The sequence below is a fragment of the Aotus nancymaae genome, unplaced genomic scaffold (genome assembly GCF_030222135.1).
Source record: "Aotus nancymaae isolate 86718 unplaced genomic scaffold, 86718_ANA_hifiasm-v0.15.2.pri h1tg000010l, whole genome shotgun sequence".
In the NCBI taxonomy this organism is placed as follows: Eukaryota; Metazoa; Chordata; class Mammalia; order Primates; family Aotidae; genus Aotus; species Aotus nancymaae.
The window spans coordinates 25,476,712-25,492,810 of record NW_026988421.1 but is presented as its reverse complement, the minus strand read 5'-3'; the positions used below and the strand labels follow the sequence as shown (position 1 = coordinate 25,492,810).

General features: G+C 40.6%; 1 protein-coding gene across 1 annotated transcript in view; it reads left to right on the top strand.

The window, feature by feature from the left end:
- The window catches only part of SORCS3 (sortilin related VPS10 domain containing receptor 3), a 612,970-nt gene that overhangs the window by 482,849 nt on the left and 114,022 nt on the right, over positions 1-16,099 (top strand). The window contains exons 8-9 of the mRNA XM_012450168.3: positions 4,151-4,240; positions 12,745-12,924. Coding sequence (XP_012305591.2) covers positions 4,151-4,240; positions 12,745-12,924 — 270 coding nt within the window. The remainder of the gene's footprint in view (positions 1-4,150; positions 4,241-12,744; positions 12,925-16,099) is intronic.

Genomic DNA, 16,099 nt, shown 5'->3' with positions numbered 1-16,099 from the left:
GCAACTTGAACCAAACTTGGGTTTGCTTGAGCCAAAGCTGCTCAAGGAGTGCTGTACCAAAATGTGGCAATCAGAGGCTTGAGGTGGTACCATACAGAGAGCCCCAACATCCCAGGGGAGCCTGGCTTCTCCCTTCAGATTGCTCTGCCCTCAAGGTCCTGGCACTCTGGGCCTGTGATGGGCATGACAGCCTGGAAGATCTCTGGTATGCCTTCTGGGACATTCTTTCATTTTTTCTGATGAATAACATCTGGCTGCCTTCTATCCATACTAATCTTATCAAATGGTCCCTTGGCCACACCCTTGGTGTTTTCTTTCAAACTTGGCTTTTTAATCTTTACATGGCCAGGCTGAGAATTTTCCAAATCCGCCATACCATTCTAAGTTCTGTTTCCCTTTCAATTGTAAGCTATGTCTTTAATTCATGTCTCTCTTCTTGCATTTTACTCTAAATGAAGCCATGCAGCACCCTTCACACTTTGCTTTGATAGTTCTTCCATATATCCTAGTACATTGCTTACAATTTATGCTTTCGACAAAGCATTAGACACAGGTACAATTAAGCCAAGTGTTTTTTTTGTTTTGTTTTGTTTTTGCCACTTTATAGCAAGAATGGCCTTTCCTCTAATTTCCAACACCTTACTCCTCATTTCCATCTAAGACCTCTACAGCATTGCCCTTACCATACATATTTCTACAAGTATTTTGTTCATGACCAGGTCAGTAATTTCTAAGAAGAGTTAAGTTTTATCTACAGCTCCCCTCCCTCTTCTGAAGAAGGGCCCTCACCAGAATTACCCTTAATGCTCGTTTAATGCAATGTAGGGTTTTTTTTTTTTCTAGTATTCACTTCAAAACTGTACCTACTTATTCATTACCTGGTTCCAAAACCACTTTCATATCTTTAGATATTTATTATAGCAATACCAATGCCAATTCAGTACCAATTTCTGTCCCAGACCATTTCTGTTACTATAAGAAAATGATTTAGACTGGATAGTTTATTTCTCACATCTGTAGAGGCTGGGAAGTCCAAGACCAAGACACCTGCAGTTTTGGTGTCTGGTGAGGGCTTGGCCTTTGTTCCAAGATGGTGCCTTGAACATTGTGTCCTCACATGGCAGAAGGGATGAAAGGGAAAAAAGAGGGTTAGCTAGTTTTCTCTAATCTCTTCATGATGGCATAGCCCTCATGTTCCAGTTCATGTCCTTAAGGCCCCACCTCTTAATAATGTTGCATTGGGGAATAATTTTCAACATTAATTTTGAGAAGGGACACAAACATTCAAACCATAGAACCAGCATTGCCTAGGAATGAAGTAGGTCACAACCTTGTAATAAGCTATGGAAGAATAATTATAGGAGTGTGTGTGCCATGAGAGTGAATGTTGAAAGTGCTATAGAAATCAAAAGAACAAAGTTCAGTAATTGAGAGACAGAAGAAATTAGAATGAATTGGTAGCATTCAAAAAACCCTTCCCATGAACTCATAGGATTTATACTGAGGTTTCATGCATCAGTTGGATTTTGACAAGTACAGAGAATGACACAGGACAAAGGAAGATTGGTAGGATCAAGCTTGGTACCTCTGGGAGATACTGTAGTATCAGAGATACTTGGAGACCACAGGGCTCTGGACTTCTTGTAGTCCCTTCATGTTTTGGACCGTTCAACAATGTGTTTAAAGTATAATTTCTATCTTCATTATTTACTGAAGCACAAACTTTCCTGGGTTGTGTACAAGCTTGTAAGAGAGTCTGTGCTTGTGCAGGGCTATAATAGACATGAGAGGATGAGTTTGCAAGTCTGTGGGGCTGATCACACTATCAAAAAGACCGCTCTGTTCTCTTTTGGCAATTGGTGATTTGGAAACCCCAGTGCACCCAGCCTTGCCCTGGACTTCTGATAAGAGGACGAGCGGTGCTATCATCTTGCTTCCTGTGGGGGCGGCTGGATCTTCCAAGGAGAAGCTTCTTTTGATTGATGATTTCTGGCCAGCATTCAGGGATGGGACTTGCCTTCTCAGATGCTGGTCTACTTTCTCAAGAACATGCTTGGTGAGGTTCAGAGATGGTTATTAAGCATATGATAGGTGACCAGAGGATATATTTTGGGGGTGTAAAAGCTTTGTCATCAGATATAGGGACTCCTTTGGGGGTGATGAAAATGTTTTAGAACTAAATAGAGGGTCTGGCTGGATCACACACTGTGAATGTACTAAATGACATCGAATGGTACACTTGAAAATCATTAAAAGTATGTGAATTTCACCTCAGATTTAAATAGGAAACCAACATCTTTCTCATCATTGTAAACACAGAATTCAAGAACATATCTACATCTGAGAGAGAGAGGTGGTGGTTGTGGGGATTCCAGGCAGGTGAGGAGCACAGAGATCTATGCAAACTGTTGTTAAAAGACTAGTTCTGAGGTGTTCAGTGTGTGGTTCTTGGACCAGCAGTATTGGCATCACCTGGAAATTTGTTAGAAAAGAAAATTCTTGATCTTCAACCCAGATCTATTGAATCAGAGACTTTGCAGATGGGCCCCAGTAGTCTGAGTTTTAACAAGCTTTCCAGGTGATTCTGGTGCATGCTGAAGTTTAAAATCTATTGATCTAGATTCTGGGTTGGCAGGTATGTTTAGATGTGTTGGTTTTCTAATTAAATGTAAAACCAAATTAAACAAGTAAATACAGTCATGTGAGGACTAATGATGACTGTATGTTCAGATCTAAGCATAATATTTTATGCACTTGAGACTTATTTGGAAAAGGAAAAACACTTCCTAGCAACCTATTGATCTTAATATAGCAACACCCACCTCTAAACCAACACAGAACAATATAGATTCAGAACAGATGTCATATCAAAATAAAAAAGTTTTGAAGTTCTGAAATACAAGGGAAGAATGATGGTAATTAAAAATGGATGTTTCTCCCTGAACGTTAGGGAGAAAACCAATCTCTCCTCTTGGTTCACAGCATAAGCCTTTGCACCAAGTTTTTTCCAAGTCTCTGCCTTCATGCTGACTCTGACATCTGCTCTACCTGGCAGCATGTGGTACATGCTTTGTGGGCTTCTGATCTGTGCAGAGCAAGGGGTAGCCGTGGGAGATGTTATCTCCCCAAGTGAGGAGAGATGGGTGGCTTCAGTAGAGATGTTACAGCTCTTCTGCTCCCAGCAGGCCCTGTGGATGGCTGCCAGGTTTGGATCAGACTAGGAGGACTGGCCTGTCTCCAGTTTGTGCTTGGACCTTAGTGAGAATGGAGCATGTGCCTGGAGTAATTGCCTCCTCAGTGCAGCAGCCTGGTTGCTATTGTTGTCCTGCTATTTTCTCTGAACAAGCCATGTTATCTTCTCCTGTGAATATTAATTTCCCCTGAGCTAGGATAATTGAGCTGAGAGCAGCCATCTGCAGAGCTGTGCCATGTTGGCAGGGCTTTTCAGCAGGTACTGGCCAGAGGACCATTTGTTGGAGTGGTTTCCACTTTGCCCCCACTAAGAATCTATCCTTTCTTACAGGGCTTGTCCCTCAACCTTCTAGCCGGGGATAACAGAGTTGGGACTCAAACCCAGGATTTCTGAATTTCAAATTTGGAGTTCTTCCTCTAGCTTTTGATGTTTTTAAGTATCTTGTACATGGAAGGAGTCAATAAATATCTGCTCAATGCATGGATTTGTGCTTAGATCAGAAGTGAGATTATATCTCAAGCTAATGGGAGCTTTGAACAATATTAATTATTCAGATCAGGAAAAAGTACATTTGACAATGGTGTTATGGTTGGAATGACTTAATAAACAATTCAAAAAGACAAAATAAATAGATCACGGATATCGCCCACATTGATAGCTTCTCTGTTTTTGGTTGAAAATACTTACTAGGTATGTACAATGTGCAGACCAAATAGAGTTAGTCCCTGTTCTGAAGAAGAAAGTCTGCCAGTGGGAAGGATTGTTGTAATTGCCCACCTGTGGTCTAAGCACTAGGCAATGGGAGCAACTCAGAGTGCCATGGGGTTAGAGACCCAAAGCCAGCAAGGAATATTCTCTAAAAACCCACTGTGGTTGTTGATAGAAGAGCTAATACTTTCCAACTTGTGTGTGATCTGTGGCCCCATCTGATCTCTTTGTGTTTCTCCCACAATCTAGGTAACAACTGGTGGAAGAGCCAGCTACTACGTGTCTTATCGAAGAGAGACCTTTGCTCAGATAAAGCTGCCTAAGTACTCATTGCCAAAGGTACTGCATGCACCACCAGTGGTCCTGGGTCCCTCCAGGCAAAGGGAGGGTTGGAGAGGCTGCCTTGTTGGGCTACTGGGAGGTTTGATCTGTTTGGAAGACTGTTGGCATTTAAACTGACTCACCACCTAGTAGTTTGGCCTCCCCTAATGGTGCACAACCTGCATTCTGTATTCCTGTCTCAGCTGGGTACCAGCCAAGAGCTTTGATTTCCTGTAACTCAAAGGTCTGGTATAACCTTGGGTCATTTCCCAGGGGCAGTAATGAAAGGAACACTAGCTTTGGAATCTCCTCTGAGGGGCTCTCTCTTTTGAAAAGGGCTTTGTTACCAAAAAGAAGGCCAAACTCAGGCAGGTGAACAGATCCTGTATGAGTGTCTCTAAAAGTGCACAGAGAAATCTGGTGGTTTTCTTGCTTTGCTCTACATATTAAGGCTAAATAGAAATGTGCTGCCTATGTTTCTACTCTCCCCTGCCACTGTAAGTAATTAAAAAGGGGTAAATTAATAGAATGTTAATATCAAATGTTGGCATTTTAACTCTTCTATTGAAAAATCATAAATCTTACTTTGGGGACCCTATTCCTTGTGAACACTGGCTTCCGGAGGGAGATGGACCTTAGAATCTCAGTGTGAAAATGTACAGGTTATAAATGCATCACTTAATGAGGCTACAAAGAAGTAAAATCTCAGGATGGACACATATCAAGTTGCAAAGACATGGGTCTCTAAGCTAGTGCTAAGAAACATTATGAAAGGCTAAATGATTACAGAGGTAGAGAAATTGTGGCATGAGAAAGTGGATAATTTCCTACCCCCAGTTGTTATTTATTCCTTAATTTATCCATGTATGTATTCATGTATTCATTCATTTAGTCTTTTATGCATCTGTTCAACTATTCTTTCTCCATTATTTTACTCTGTGAACTAAACTCTGTAAATAGATGAGTGAATAGGACACAAATGGTCCCCACCTTCATGGATCTCATATTCTGGTAAAAAAGACACTAAATAAGCAATGGTAGGTATGAGAGTGTTATAGAAATTCAAAGGCCATCTTGGCATAAAAGGTGGTTTTTGTTGACTATGGGTACTGAGGGCAGTTTCCTAGTAAAAGTGATGTTTAAGCTAATATAAGAAAAATAAAGGAGTTAATTCTGCAAACAAAGATGGGGAGAAGCTGATAGAAAATATATGCATAGCCAGATTTTAAGAGACAGCACAGTTCATTCAACAAACCAAAAAGCCATCTTGAGAGATTAGGTTGCAGAGAGGCTGATAAGGTCAGTGGAAACCATCTTAAGTAGCTTCACGGGCCATGGAAACCAATTTCTCATTTTCTATACCCTCTCTCTGATTAGCTTTATGGGACCATTGTGTAGTATTGTGTTTTTAGGATGTACCCATCAGATATTCTAAACCCAAACAGGAAAGAGATATTCCAGCTTGGAGAAGATTTGAAAGGGGAAATTCACAGTTACACTCTTTCTAAAGGAGAATGCCCCATTGCAGTAACCTGAAGGTCTCCGTGTTTCTAAGCCTAGAAAATGAGTTTAGGGAACTTTCCAAGCCATCTCCCTGAGGTAGATTTTGTCTCTCTGTGTTGCATATTTTATATATTTTTAATCTTCTAAGGAAAACAAACCATTCACTCCCCTGGACAGTGTGGCTGCAGGTGGGGACAAATGAGGCCCTGAATTGATCACAGCCACAGAACACTCCATTAATGATTAGCAACCCCGAAGCAATTTTGTGGTAGAGTGCCATCCACTCAGCCCCTTTTATAGAGCCTCATCCAGAGCAGCTTCTCATTAATATGAAGGCTGCTGTGAAAATAGCTGGATGGTTATTGATCTCCTTTATTAGCCAGTGCCGGCCCAGGTTTTCATAGTCAAAGCTGAAGAGGTGGGGACAGAGAGGGTGGAGGAATATTGGTTCTTTTCATTGTTTGAAAATGGAAATGGCTTTTAAGCAAGTTGTTGCTGTTCCACGCAGTATCGTGGCTGCTTTTAGGTGACTTGCTTAGAAACAAAGGCATGGAAAAGCTCCCTGTCATCAGTGCCCTCGCACCTCTGCTCCCAGCTTACATGTTCAGAATATGCTCTCCTGGGGCACTCCATGGCTTTGGAGTGTTTGGCAGAGAATAAAATGAGCACCATTAATAATGAGCAGGATTGTTGGAAGACCCAGCCTTGTGCTGAGCCCTCTATTACTCAGTCCCTGGGCATCAGCTTGGTGCTCTCAGTCCAATAGGCATGAAAAGCACGCAGCAGCAGAGGGCATGGGGCAGGTGACAGGGAGCAGATAACCTAGAGAAAAGACAGGGGAACTTATGAGCAGAAACCCTGAGCTTTTATTCCAGCTCTGCCACTTACTTATCCATGAGCCCAGGTCTCCATATCTGTGAAATGGAGATAATATTATTGGACAGAGCTGAGAGGATTTAATGAATAGCTCATGTTGGTCAAGTGTAAAGTGCTCAACAAATCTAAGGAACAATTTTGGTCTGGGAGGAAACAATACTGAGGCTCTTAACCTGCCCTGATCAGTGTCCATAATGGGGTCACATCCCAGCCTTTTGTTACGGGGGTTAACATGTGTCACAGTTGTTTGTTGTACATAGTATTTTACTTCCCAGGTATTAAGTTCAGTATTCAGGTTATCTTTTCTGCTGTTCTCCCTCCTCTCACCCTCCTCCCTCACCTTGGACTAAATATTGCCTTAAACCCTCACTTTACCAGTCTGAGCCTGATATATCCTCTTTTGTCTCAGATTCTGGACTTATTCTTAACTTGCTACTCTAATGAATTGTTTCTACAAGAGAAAAGATTTTTGTTTCTTTCTGTAAGGGATTCAGGTTGAAAGTGATCTTTGCCTGAGACCTGTGCTCCTGGAAAACAACCAAGGTTAAGAAATTCTCCACCCTTTTGTGTTTGGGAAATGGCTTATTGCACACCCCGTTTCTCCATATGACTTGATAAGACTCAGATGTCTGCCTTGTTTACCTATAATAAGACCAGATTCCCATTCTTTGTCTCATAAATGATTTGCTAAAATGTTGTCCTACTGGTCAATATAGACAAAATGCCTGCTAATTTGACTTGCTCAGACTTAAAACCAGCTTTCTCCTTCCCCAAGCCCCTGAACATTGACCAACTCTTAAGCTTCTGTAAGCAATGGGAGCTGAAGCAAGCATGGCAATGAGAAACAGCCCCCCCTCAACAGGCCTTATGAGAATCACCTGACCCCAAATAAAATAATTTCCTGTTCAATTGCTCAGTCGTGCCACCTGCTCACCCTACTTTTCACACCCAGTTCTTTCTAGTCTTCTTTTACTTTTCCCCATAAAAGTCATTCTTAGGCTGGGCGCGGTGGCTCACGCCTGTAATCCCAGCACTTTGGGAGGCTGAGGCGGGCGGATCACGAGGTCAAGAGATCGAGACCATCCTCGCCATGATGAAACCCCGTCTCTACTAAAAATACAACATTTAGCTGGGCGTGGTGGCGTGTGCCTGTAATCCCAGCTACTCGGGAGGCTGAGGCAGAAGAATCGTTTGAACCCAGGAGGCAGAGGTTGCAGTGAGCCGAGACTGCGTCACTGCACTCCAGCCTGGCGATAGAGCAAGACTCTGTCTCAAAAAAAAAAAAAAAATGTAATTCTTTTGTGCCTTCACTCCAAGGTGCTTGCAGATATTGCAAGTCTTTTCAAATAAAATCTCTTCTTACCTAAGTCTGGCTTCATTTTTTATTTGACAGTAGAATATGGTTAATTCCATTTTGAATAACAGAAGAGAGGAAAGGGAAATATGTCTTAGAAAATTCATTATAATGATAATGACAATGATATTAACCTTTTGTTTCCTTAGTTTTTGCATTTCCCCAAATACTAATTTATCCTTCACTGCTGTGTCACGGCCACACTTGTTAAAGACTTATCTATAATTCTAATCGCTTTTCTCTCTTCCTATTCACTCTTCAACCTTCTGCTATATATATTCTCTGCCTTTAGATCCATCTATGTCACTAAACATCACTAGCCATTGCTACAGTAGCCACCTGCATTTGAAATCCAATAGATGCCTCTACATCTGTATTGCTTCTCACCATTCTGAAACATTTCACACTGACAAAAATAATCCATACTTGATACTCTTCCCTTTGGTAGTATTTTTTAAATGATTTTTTTTCTGGATCCCCTTCTTCTTACCACTCTTTAAAGGTTGGTGTTCCCAAGTTCTTCCTGATTCTGCGTGGTTCCTGGGTGACTTCATCCCTCACTTTTTTTCAATATTGGTGACTCCTGTATCTACAACCACAGCCCATTTCTCTCCATTGAGCTCTAGACAGCATATCCAACTGCCTATTTGATGTAGCCCCTCTTAAAGATCCCATGTAACAAGTATGAAATGAAGCTTCTAGTCTTCACCTTATAGTCCTCATATCCCATCTCTCTCCTATGCTTACTTATATACTCTATTTATTCAGTAGTCTTGTTGGATGTCTACCATGTGCCGGATACTCTGGTGAGTATCAGAGATAAAGTGATACATCGCAAGATATATGGTTTGTGCTCTTTGGGATCTTATAATCTAATGAGAGAGACAGACATCAAACAAATAATTACATAAGAGACTATTTAATTATACTTGTATTGAGTGCTATAAAGGAAAAGCAGAGTTTTATAAGTCACGTATCTGAGGCACTATGTATTTGTCCTACTCCATTCTCCCCCTGTAGATTTTAACTCCTTACTATCTCACCAGTCTGTCTCCTAGGGATCTCTTGGAGAACTGGCTTTCTTGGTTCAGGCCCTCATGAGTTATTATCTAGACTGTTGCCATGACCTTTTAAGCCTTTCTCCCTGCCTCTAGCATTGCCCCCTCTTAAGTCCCCTCTTCACAATGCTTTCGCAATTAATTTGCTCATGCAAGGATCCCTGTCCTCTCTAACCAAATCTCTGTATTGACCAGTTCTAATCATGCCTTTCTCTTGCTTAAAATCTTATGATAGTTTTATGCTATTCTTTGGGTAAAAGTTAGGTGTGCCATAGTACCCCTTATGATGTAGCCCCTCTCTGCCTCACCTCCTTCAGAGAAAAACTGCTCTTAAGCTATACAGATTCCCATACATTTCCTTGACTGTGCCATCCTCATTGATCCTGTAAGCGTTTGTACACCAGTCACCAGTTTTAGCACCTCTATCATAGCACATAGTCACTTTAGTCAAATTTGATAAAGGCCACTAGAGTATGTGATGTCTCTACCATCAGAAGCCATCTTCTTTAGCGGAGGTTTTGCTTTTTCTTTCTCTCTGTATTTCCGTTATCTGACACATGGCAGATGCTTAATAACATGGGTATTTATTACAATGAATAAAATTACATTAGGCCCAGATTATAAAATGCTTCAATAACAGTGAAGTGTTTTCGCCATTGTTCACCTAGGAAGTCACAGGTTTTCATTTTCAAAAGGAACCATAACTCTCCCAAATTATTGTCTTGGCAGGGCAGACAGGGAATGCTATTTATAATTGCTTTCCAAATATAAATATGTATGTGATTATGTCTGATGCTTTTCAAATTCCAAGTTTAGTAAAGTCCCAGCCTAAATTTACTCTTATTGCATTTTCCTTCCTTGGATTTCTCTATTTATCACCAAATTTTTTCCTGCATATTCTCAGGATCAACAAGTAAGGCAATGACACATGCTTTGGAGCTAGATTGAGGTAACTCAGTTCAAGAAATAAGCTTAGTTATTGTTCAGGTCTCTATTGGACCAATTTTAACTATGCTTTTTTTGTTCTTGAAGACTGAATGTTCTGGTTACTATTGATTGACCCCATTCAACCATAAAGACCTATTTAGACAGAGGTTATATATTTCTGAGTATTTCAGAGTGAGTGATTACCTGGACTTATATGCACCAGAATCATCTGGAAGGCTTGTTCAGATGGTAGAATCTAAGGGTCTACTCCAGATATACTGAATTACAATCTCAGGCAGTGATCAGGGTTAGAGGCAGCCAGGTTTGCTGTATGTACATTTTAGGTTAATGTTCTCGGCAAAAGTCTGCATGCTATTAAGATTGCTAGGTCATTTTGATGCACACCAAATTATATCCCCACTGATACAGTGTTTAAAAGTTAGCTTCTTGATTAAGATTAGGTTTAAATTAGGATTAAGTTGTAGGTTTATATCTTAGTAATGTCATTTGTTAGCTTTGTCAAATTAAGGCATTCTCAAACAGATATCTCAGAATTCTGGATACGAGAGAGCAGCCTTACTCCAGGTGACATAGACCCAGGACAGCATTAACCTAATATGCACTCACAGTGAACCTGGCTGCCTCTAATTCTGACCATGCCCTGGTATTTTAAGTTGTTCTTTTCCCATTTCTTTTACATTAGTTTAGTCTAAAATAACTTAGCTCATTCATTTTTATGACCAAAACATCTGGGAAAAACCAGGCATTTCTATTGCATTTTTAACAGGGTAAGTGAATTTAATTCGTATTTCCTGCAGCTGCGATTTCCCCTCCTACTGGGTTCTTGGGCATTCATTCCACACCAACACAACACGATTTCATCACATGGTTTTTAAGAGTAAGCTTTCTTTCCATTTTCAAGCAGCTCAGCAGGAACCTGTAATTCTACAAGGTGTGTAAGCACAAATGAGCAAGTGAGGTCTTAGTCAAGGTGACCTAGAGAGTTCAAGGCCAGAGGCTGAGATTTGACAAAGAATCTTCAATAAAAAGATCCAGAACTTGCTTTTCTACTTCTCTCACCTCCAGGTTGTCCAAATCAAATGGGTTTACTTCTTTATAAATCATCTTGGAGGAGCTCTCTGTGGTGCTGACATTACAGACATTGCTGTTTCTTTTTACTTGAAACCGTTTCTAGGAAAGGTTGGTCAAACACAGTAAAGGCTAGACCCTGCCTGATTATTAAGTTACTGTCAGCTCCAATCACCCATCGGCCTTTTACTAGTGCTTTCCATCCCAGCAACAAGGTTGCCTTTCTTTCTGCTATCTCTTTGGCGTATACATCGTATGTTTATGCATTTTTTAACTACTTCCATTTTTGGTAAATGATTATCCATGTCAGCATGTCCTCCTGACTATGTACGTTCTCTAGGTAAGGGCTGAAGTTTATGATAATCTTTGTATGGCGCCTACCTACATAGGCAAACTGGCTTTTATAAATTATTTTGAATTGTAAACTACTAGATTTGATTTTAGAAATGATCCAAACAGAGCAAAACCCTGTCTCTAAAATGTTTTTGGTTAAAACAATGATGATCCAGTCCAGGATTAAAACTAAAGTGGTGTCAGGAACCAGGAAGTTAACATCAGTGTGTAAGTGGCAGACCATAAGAACATATGGATATAGAGGGCTGAGACCCTAACTTGAGGTCCTGACTCCACCTGAAAGACCAGAGACTCTGGTTTTCAGTACAGAATATGGCCAACTAAACATTTGTGATCCATATTTACTTCGTGAGTCATCAGTCTGAAATCCCTAATCTAGAGGTTATATATCCAAATGACTGGAAACTATTCATTAGGTTGGAGTCAGACCAGAGGTTCAAAAACTGGTTGTGCCATGAACAGATTGGTAAACTTCTGTGCACCTTAGTTTGCTCTTCAGTAAAATGGAAATAATCACACCAACCCCCTCACAAAATTATTTTCATTTTGAATTGAAAAAATACATTTAGATGGCTTAGAATAGTACCCAAATAGATTTTTTTCTTGGTAGCTGAACCTCTTCACTAGGCGAGAAAACTGAAGTTCAGAGAGACTGACACATTCAGCATGATGCAGCTTACTTATAGCAGTGCTTATATTTTGACCCAGAACATTAAATTCCAGGTTGAATATCCTTTTCTCTATATAGTGATCTTCAATATAATTTTATTGGCAGCAGAACCTCCCTTACCTTTTACTTCTAAAATATTACACAGAACTCCAGTGTTTACAACAGATGCAGTTGGTTCTGCTCTGATTGAAACAGGATTGCAGGTCTAGAGCCCCACTCATTGGTTATACCTCCATGCCACATTTCTTGTAATCCTCATGACCCCGAAAATTCTAAAGTAAAGTGTGTAAACCACCATACTGTGGAATTTAAAAACATAAATGAATATCTGATGACAAGATGAGCTCTGTCTTCATTGCATGCATGAGCTTCCTTTAGCAAGGCTGTCTGTCTCTGTTGGCACTCTTAGATTTTAGGTATAAAAATAAAAAGTGAAAGTAGATGAATCCTTGGAAGCCATGGGAAATGATATCAACCAAAGCCCCTTACACCCATTTTGCTGTCACTTAGCAAGGAACAAAAATCATGAAGCTCATAATTTATAGCCTTGGTTCATCATGGAATTGTTTAACATTGCCTGTAACTCAAGCTTTTTCTCAGCAATTTCGTAAGTCATAGTAATTACTTGGCATCCCAATGGGCAGAGAGATATGGAGATCTTCTGCCTTACAAGCCTTCCATCTTCTTTCAGGACATGCACATCATCAGTACAGATGAGAACCAAGTATTTGCAGCGGTCCAAGAATGGAACCAGAACGACACGTACAACCTCTACATCTCAGACACACGTGGGATTTACTTCACTCTGGCCATGGAGAACATCAAGAGCAGCAGAGGTCTAATGGGGAACATCATCATAGAATTGTATGAGGTATGTAGCCAACTTTGCCTTTCCCTCGGATCTACCTCTCTTTTTCATGGGTTTTAATGGTATAAACACAAGCACTGGAGTTCTGGGTTCAGATTCCAGCTCTACCACTTAGCAACTGTGTGACTTTGGGCAAGGGACCTAACTTCTATATGCCTCAATTCTAGTAAAATAGAGATAAAATATTTGCCTAAGAAGATTGTTGTGGGATAAGAGATGATGGATGTGATGCATCTAGTGTGGTGGCCAACTCAATAAAGTTAGTATTCTTGTGTATATAAACAATGGATTACCAGACAGAAATTAAGGTACTTGGCCTACATGACCCTGAGTGGAGGGAATAGTGCTATTTATGTGCCTCAAATTATTCAGAAAGTCCTGTTTTATGAACAAATTTTATAGGAAAATAAAAGTGAATATCAATGGTGGGAATGAAAGTTATTCTAAGATGCCACCAGATGCCAAATCTGTGCAGGGTAAAAAATTGGCCTTGACATGAGTGTGTCATGTATATTGAGCTTGTTAAAAAATGTGATCACTAAAGAATAATTTACTTAGGAAACCAAGTGACTCCATATAGTAATTGGAGAGAGAGAGAGAGAGAGAAAGAAAGAGAGAGGGAGGGGGAGAGAGGGAGAGAGAGAGAGAGAGAGAGAGAGAAAACTCCTTTCAGTGACCTAAAAGATGTGGTGCCTTTTATAGGACAGTATGTGACCTTTGACAATCCTGGTCCCAGTAAAGGAACTTGACTGACCACCTGGATATGAAGGATTGAGTTGCGCAATGAAGGTGTATCTCGTTATCCAATATTCACCAGTAACCATTGGCCACACCCATACAGACTGTAATGGTTGAGATCATTCATAGAAAGAGATACGTTGTCTTTTCTGGGTGGTGGCCTCAGAGCTGGGTGAGCTGTTCCCTTGTGGGTTTTCCTATTGAAGAGTAGGAGTGGCTTTCAGAACACAAGGCTAAGTGCATGGGCTTCTGCTTTACAATGGTGGTCTCTGAGCAATGCCTGTTCAAGTCCCTGCAGCAGCCCTAAATTGGTATCTAAGTTGGCTACTCAGTTACTGAGTGATACAATTTGGTTCTGTGTCAGTACCCACATCCCATCTCGAATTGTGGTCCCTATGTGTTGAGGGAGGGACCGGGTGGGAGGTGATTTGATCATAGGGGTGGTTTTCACACACTGTTCTCATGATAGTGAGTGAGTTCTCACAAGAGCCGATGGTTTTAAAGTATGGAACTTCCTTGCTCCCTCTCTCTTTCCTGCCACTATATAAGATATACCTTGCTTCCCCTTTGCCTTCCGCCATGATTGTAAGTTTTCTGAGGCTTTCCCAGCCATGTGGAACTGTGAGTCAGTTAAAGCTCTTTTCTTCATAAATTACCCAGTCTCAGGTGGTATCTTTATAGCAGTGTGAGAATGGACTAATACACTGAGAGTGGTGGAAATATTTAAGATTGTACCTGTTCTGTTAGGTAGAGAGATGACAACATAAAGGCATTGGGCAAATCAAAGTACATTTTAAAACAAGGAGTGAATGTCATTGGGTAGAAAACAAAATCAATAGAAATACCCTGATTTCCTAGAGAGTAACTGATAAGGGCTGAAATAATTCCCTTAAACAACAAGGTCCCAGTTTGGGAAATGTTCCAGATTTTTTCATAAAGATGTAGAGACTAGTAGAGATGACTAAGGGGAGTAAATACCTTTGGGAAGCCTACATTTCTATGCCTTTAATCATACCAGGAGGCAGAAATACACCTTTGTTATTGGATAATAAGTCACATGTTGTGGGAGGGTTTGGATTAATGTTCCCAGGACGGAGGCCATTCCAAGTTCCTGTTTGTACAAGTAAAGCCATAGAGATAAGACTGTTATTCATGTCCCTGTGATCAGACCCAAATAGGGAGGGTGGGCATTGCTGCAGATGACCTTGCAGTCAAGAAATTCTGGTGTCACTGATCTTCTTTGTACAGTGGGTGAGTTTGCCACTATGCTGCTCTTTTTCTAAGAAGGGGTACCTGAAACTCCTTGGTCATTTACAACGGTGAGACACCGTGATATGAAATGAAGCATGAATCAAAATGAAGAATGTGCCCAGATACCTATAATTTTTTTTCTTTCCACTGAAGTTGGTCTTGTGTTTTCAGTCTTACAGGAGAAAAAAAATTCATGGTGTCATTGCATCTACAGAGAAGACATAACAGACAGGGCAACTTTACAAAAAATAAAAACAGCTTTCTTGATCTTGTTTTCTATTCAATTTTAGGATTGATCACACCCGTACTTTGTATTCAAGCCCGTGAGGAAGGCAGGAGAGTTATGACATAGTTTTTACCTTCAGAGAGTTTGCAGTCTAGTTTGTTGGGTTTTGAGGGGGTCAGTAAACAAAGTTCCTTATTTACCTGGCCAATGCTTGAACCAATTAGGACAGCAACAAAGAGTGAGACAAATGGATAGCAAGCACAGCTTTATTGCTTCTAGAAATTATGCACAAGGAAGTGGGACTGATAATACTGTATCCCAGAATTGAATTCATCCATTCAGTCCCTGGCAGAAATGATAAATCAAAGATTGTCCTATAGAAGCCTGTTCCTATGACACCGCAGCATTGATGTACAAAGGATGTGACCTTTGCAGGCAGATCCTAAAAGAGGGGCAGGGGTATGGGGATGAGCTGTACACGCGCAGTTCTTTTTCTCAACATTACCACTCTGATTATCATTTTCCTTTGTGGAGGAAATAGTGAAGAAGTAGGAGGCATTCCAAATGTAGGAATGGAATGAGCCAAGGACTGAACGGATGGTGCAGATTTGTGAGAAAGTAAGCTAGCCAGGCTAATTGTGTGGAATAGAAGCTTGTCAGGGACAAGAATGAGGGCTGGATAAGTAGCTGAATTTCAGATTCTAGAAAACATGTAATACCAAGTGAATAAATCGCAACCTGACATTATCTAGACCGTGACCATATTGAAGATTTTTCGAGGGTAATGCTGTTTTGCACCTGGAGATACATTCTGTGGTTTGGAGATAAAGCTCAGTTTAATTGGTCTCTAGGGGTCATTAGAATTTAACCTTCTTTACTGGAAATTCTCACAGAAACTGTGATTATGTACCATATGGCCAGTTAGCAGAGAGACTACAACTTTTCTGGACTCAAAATGCCCTT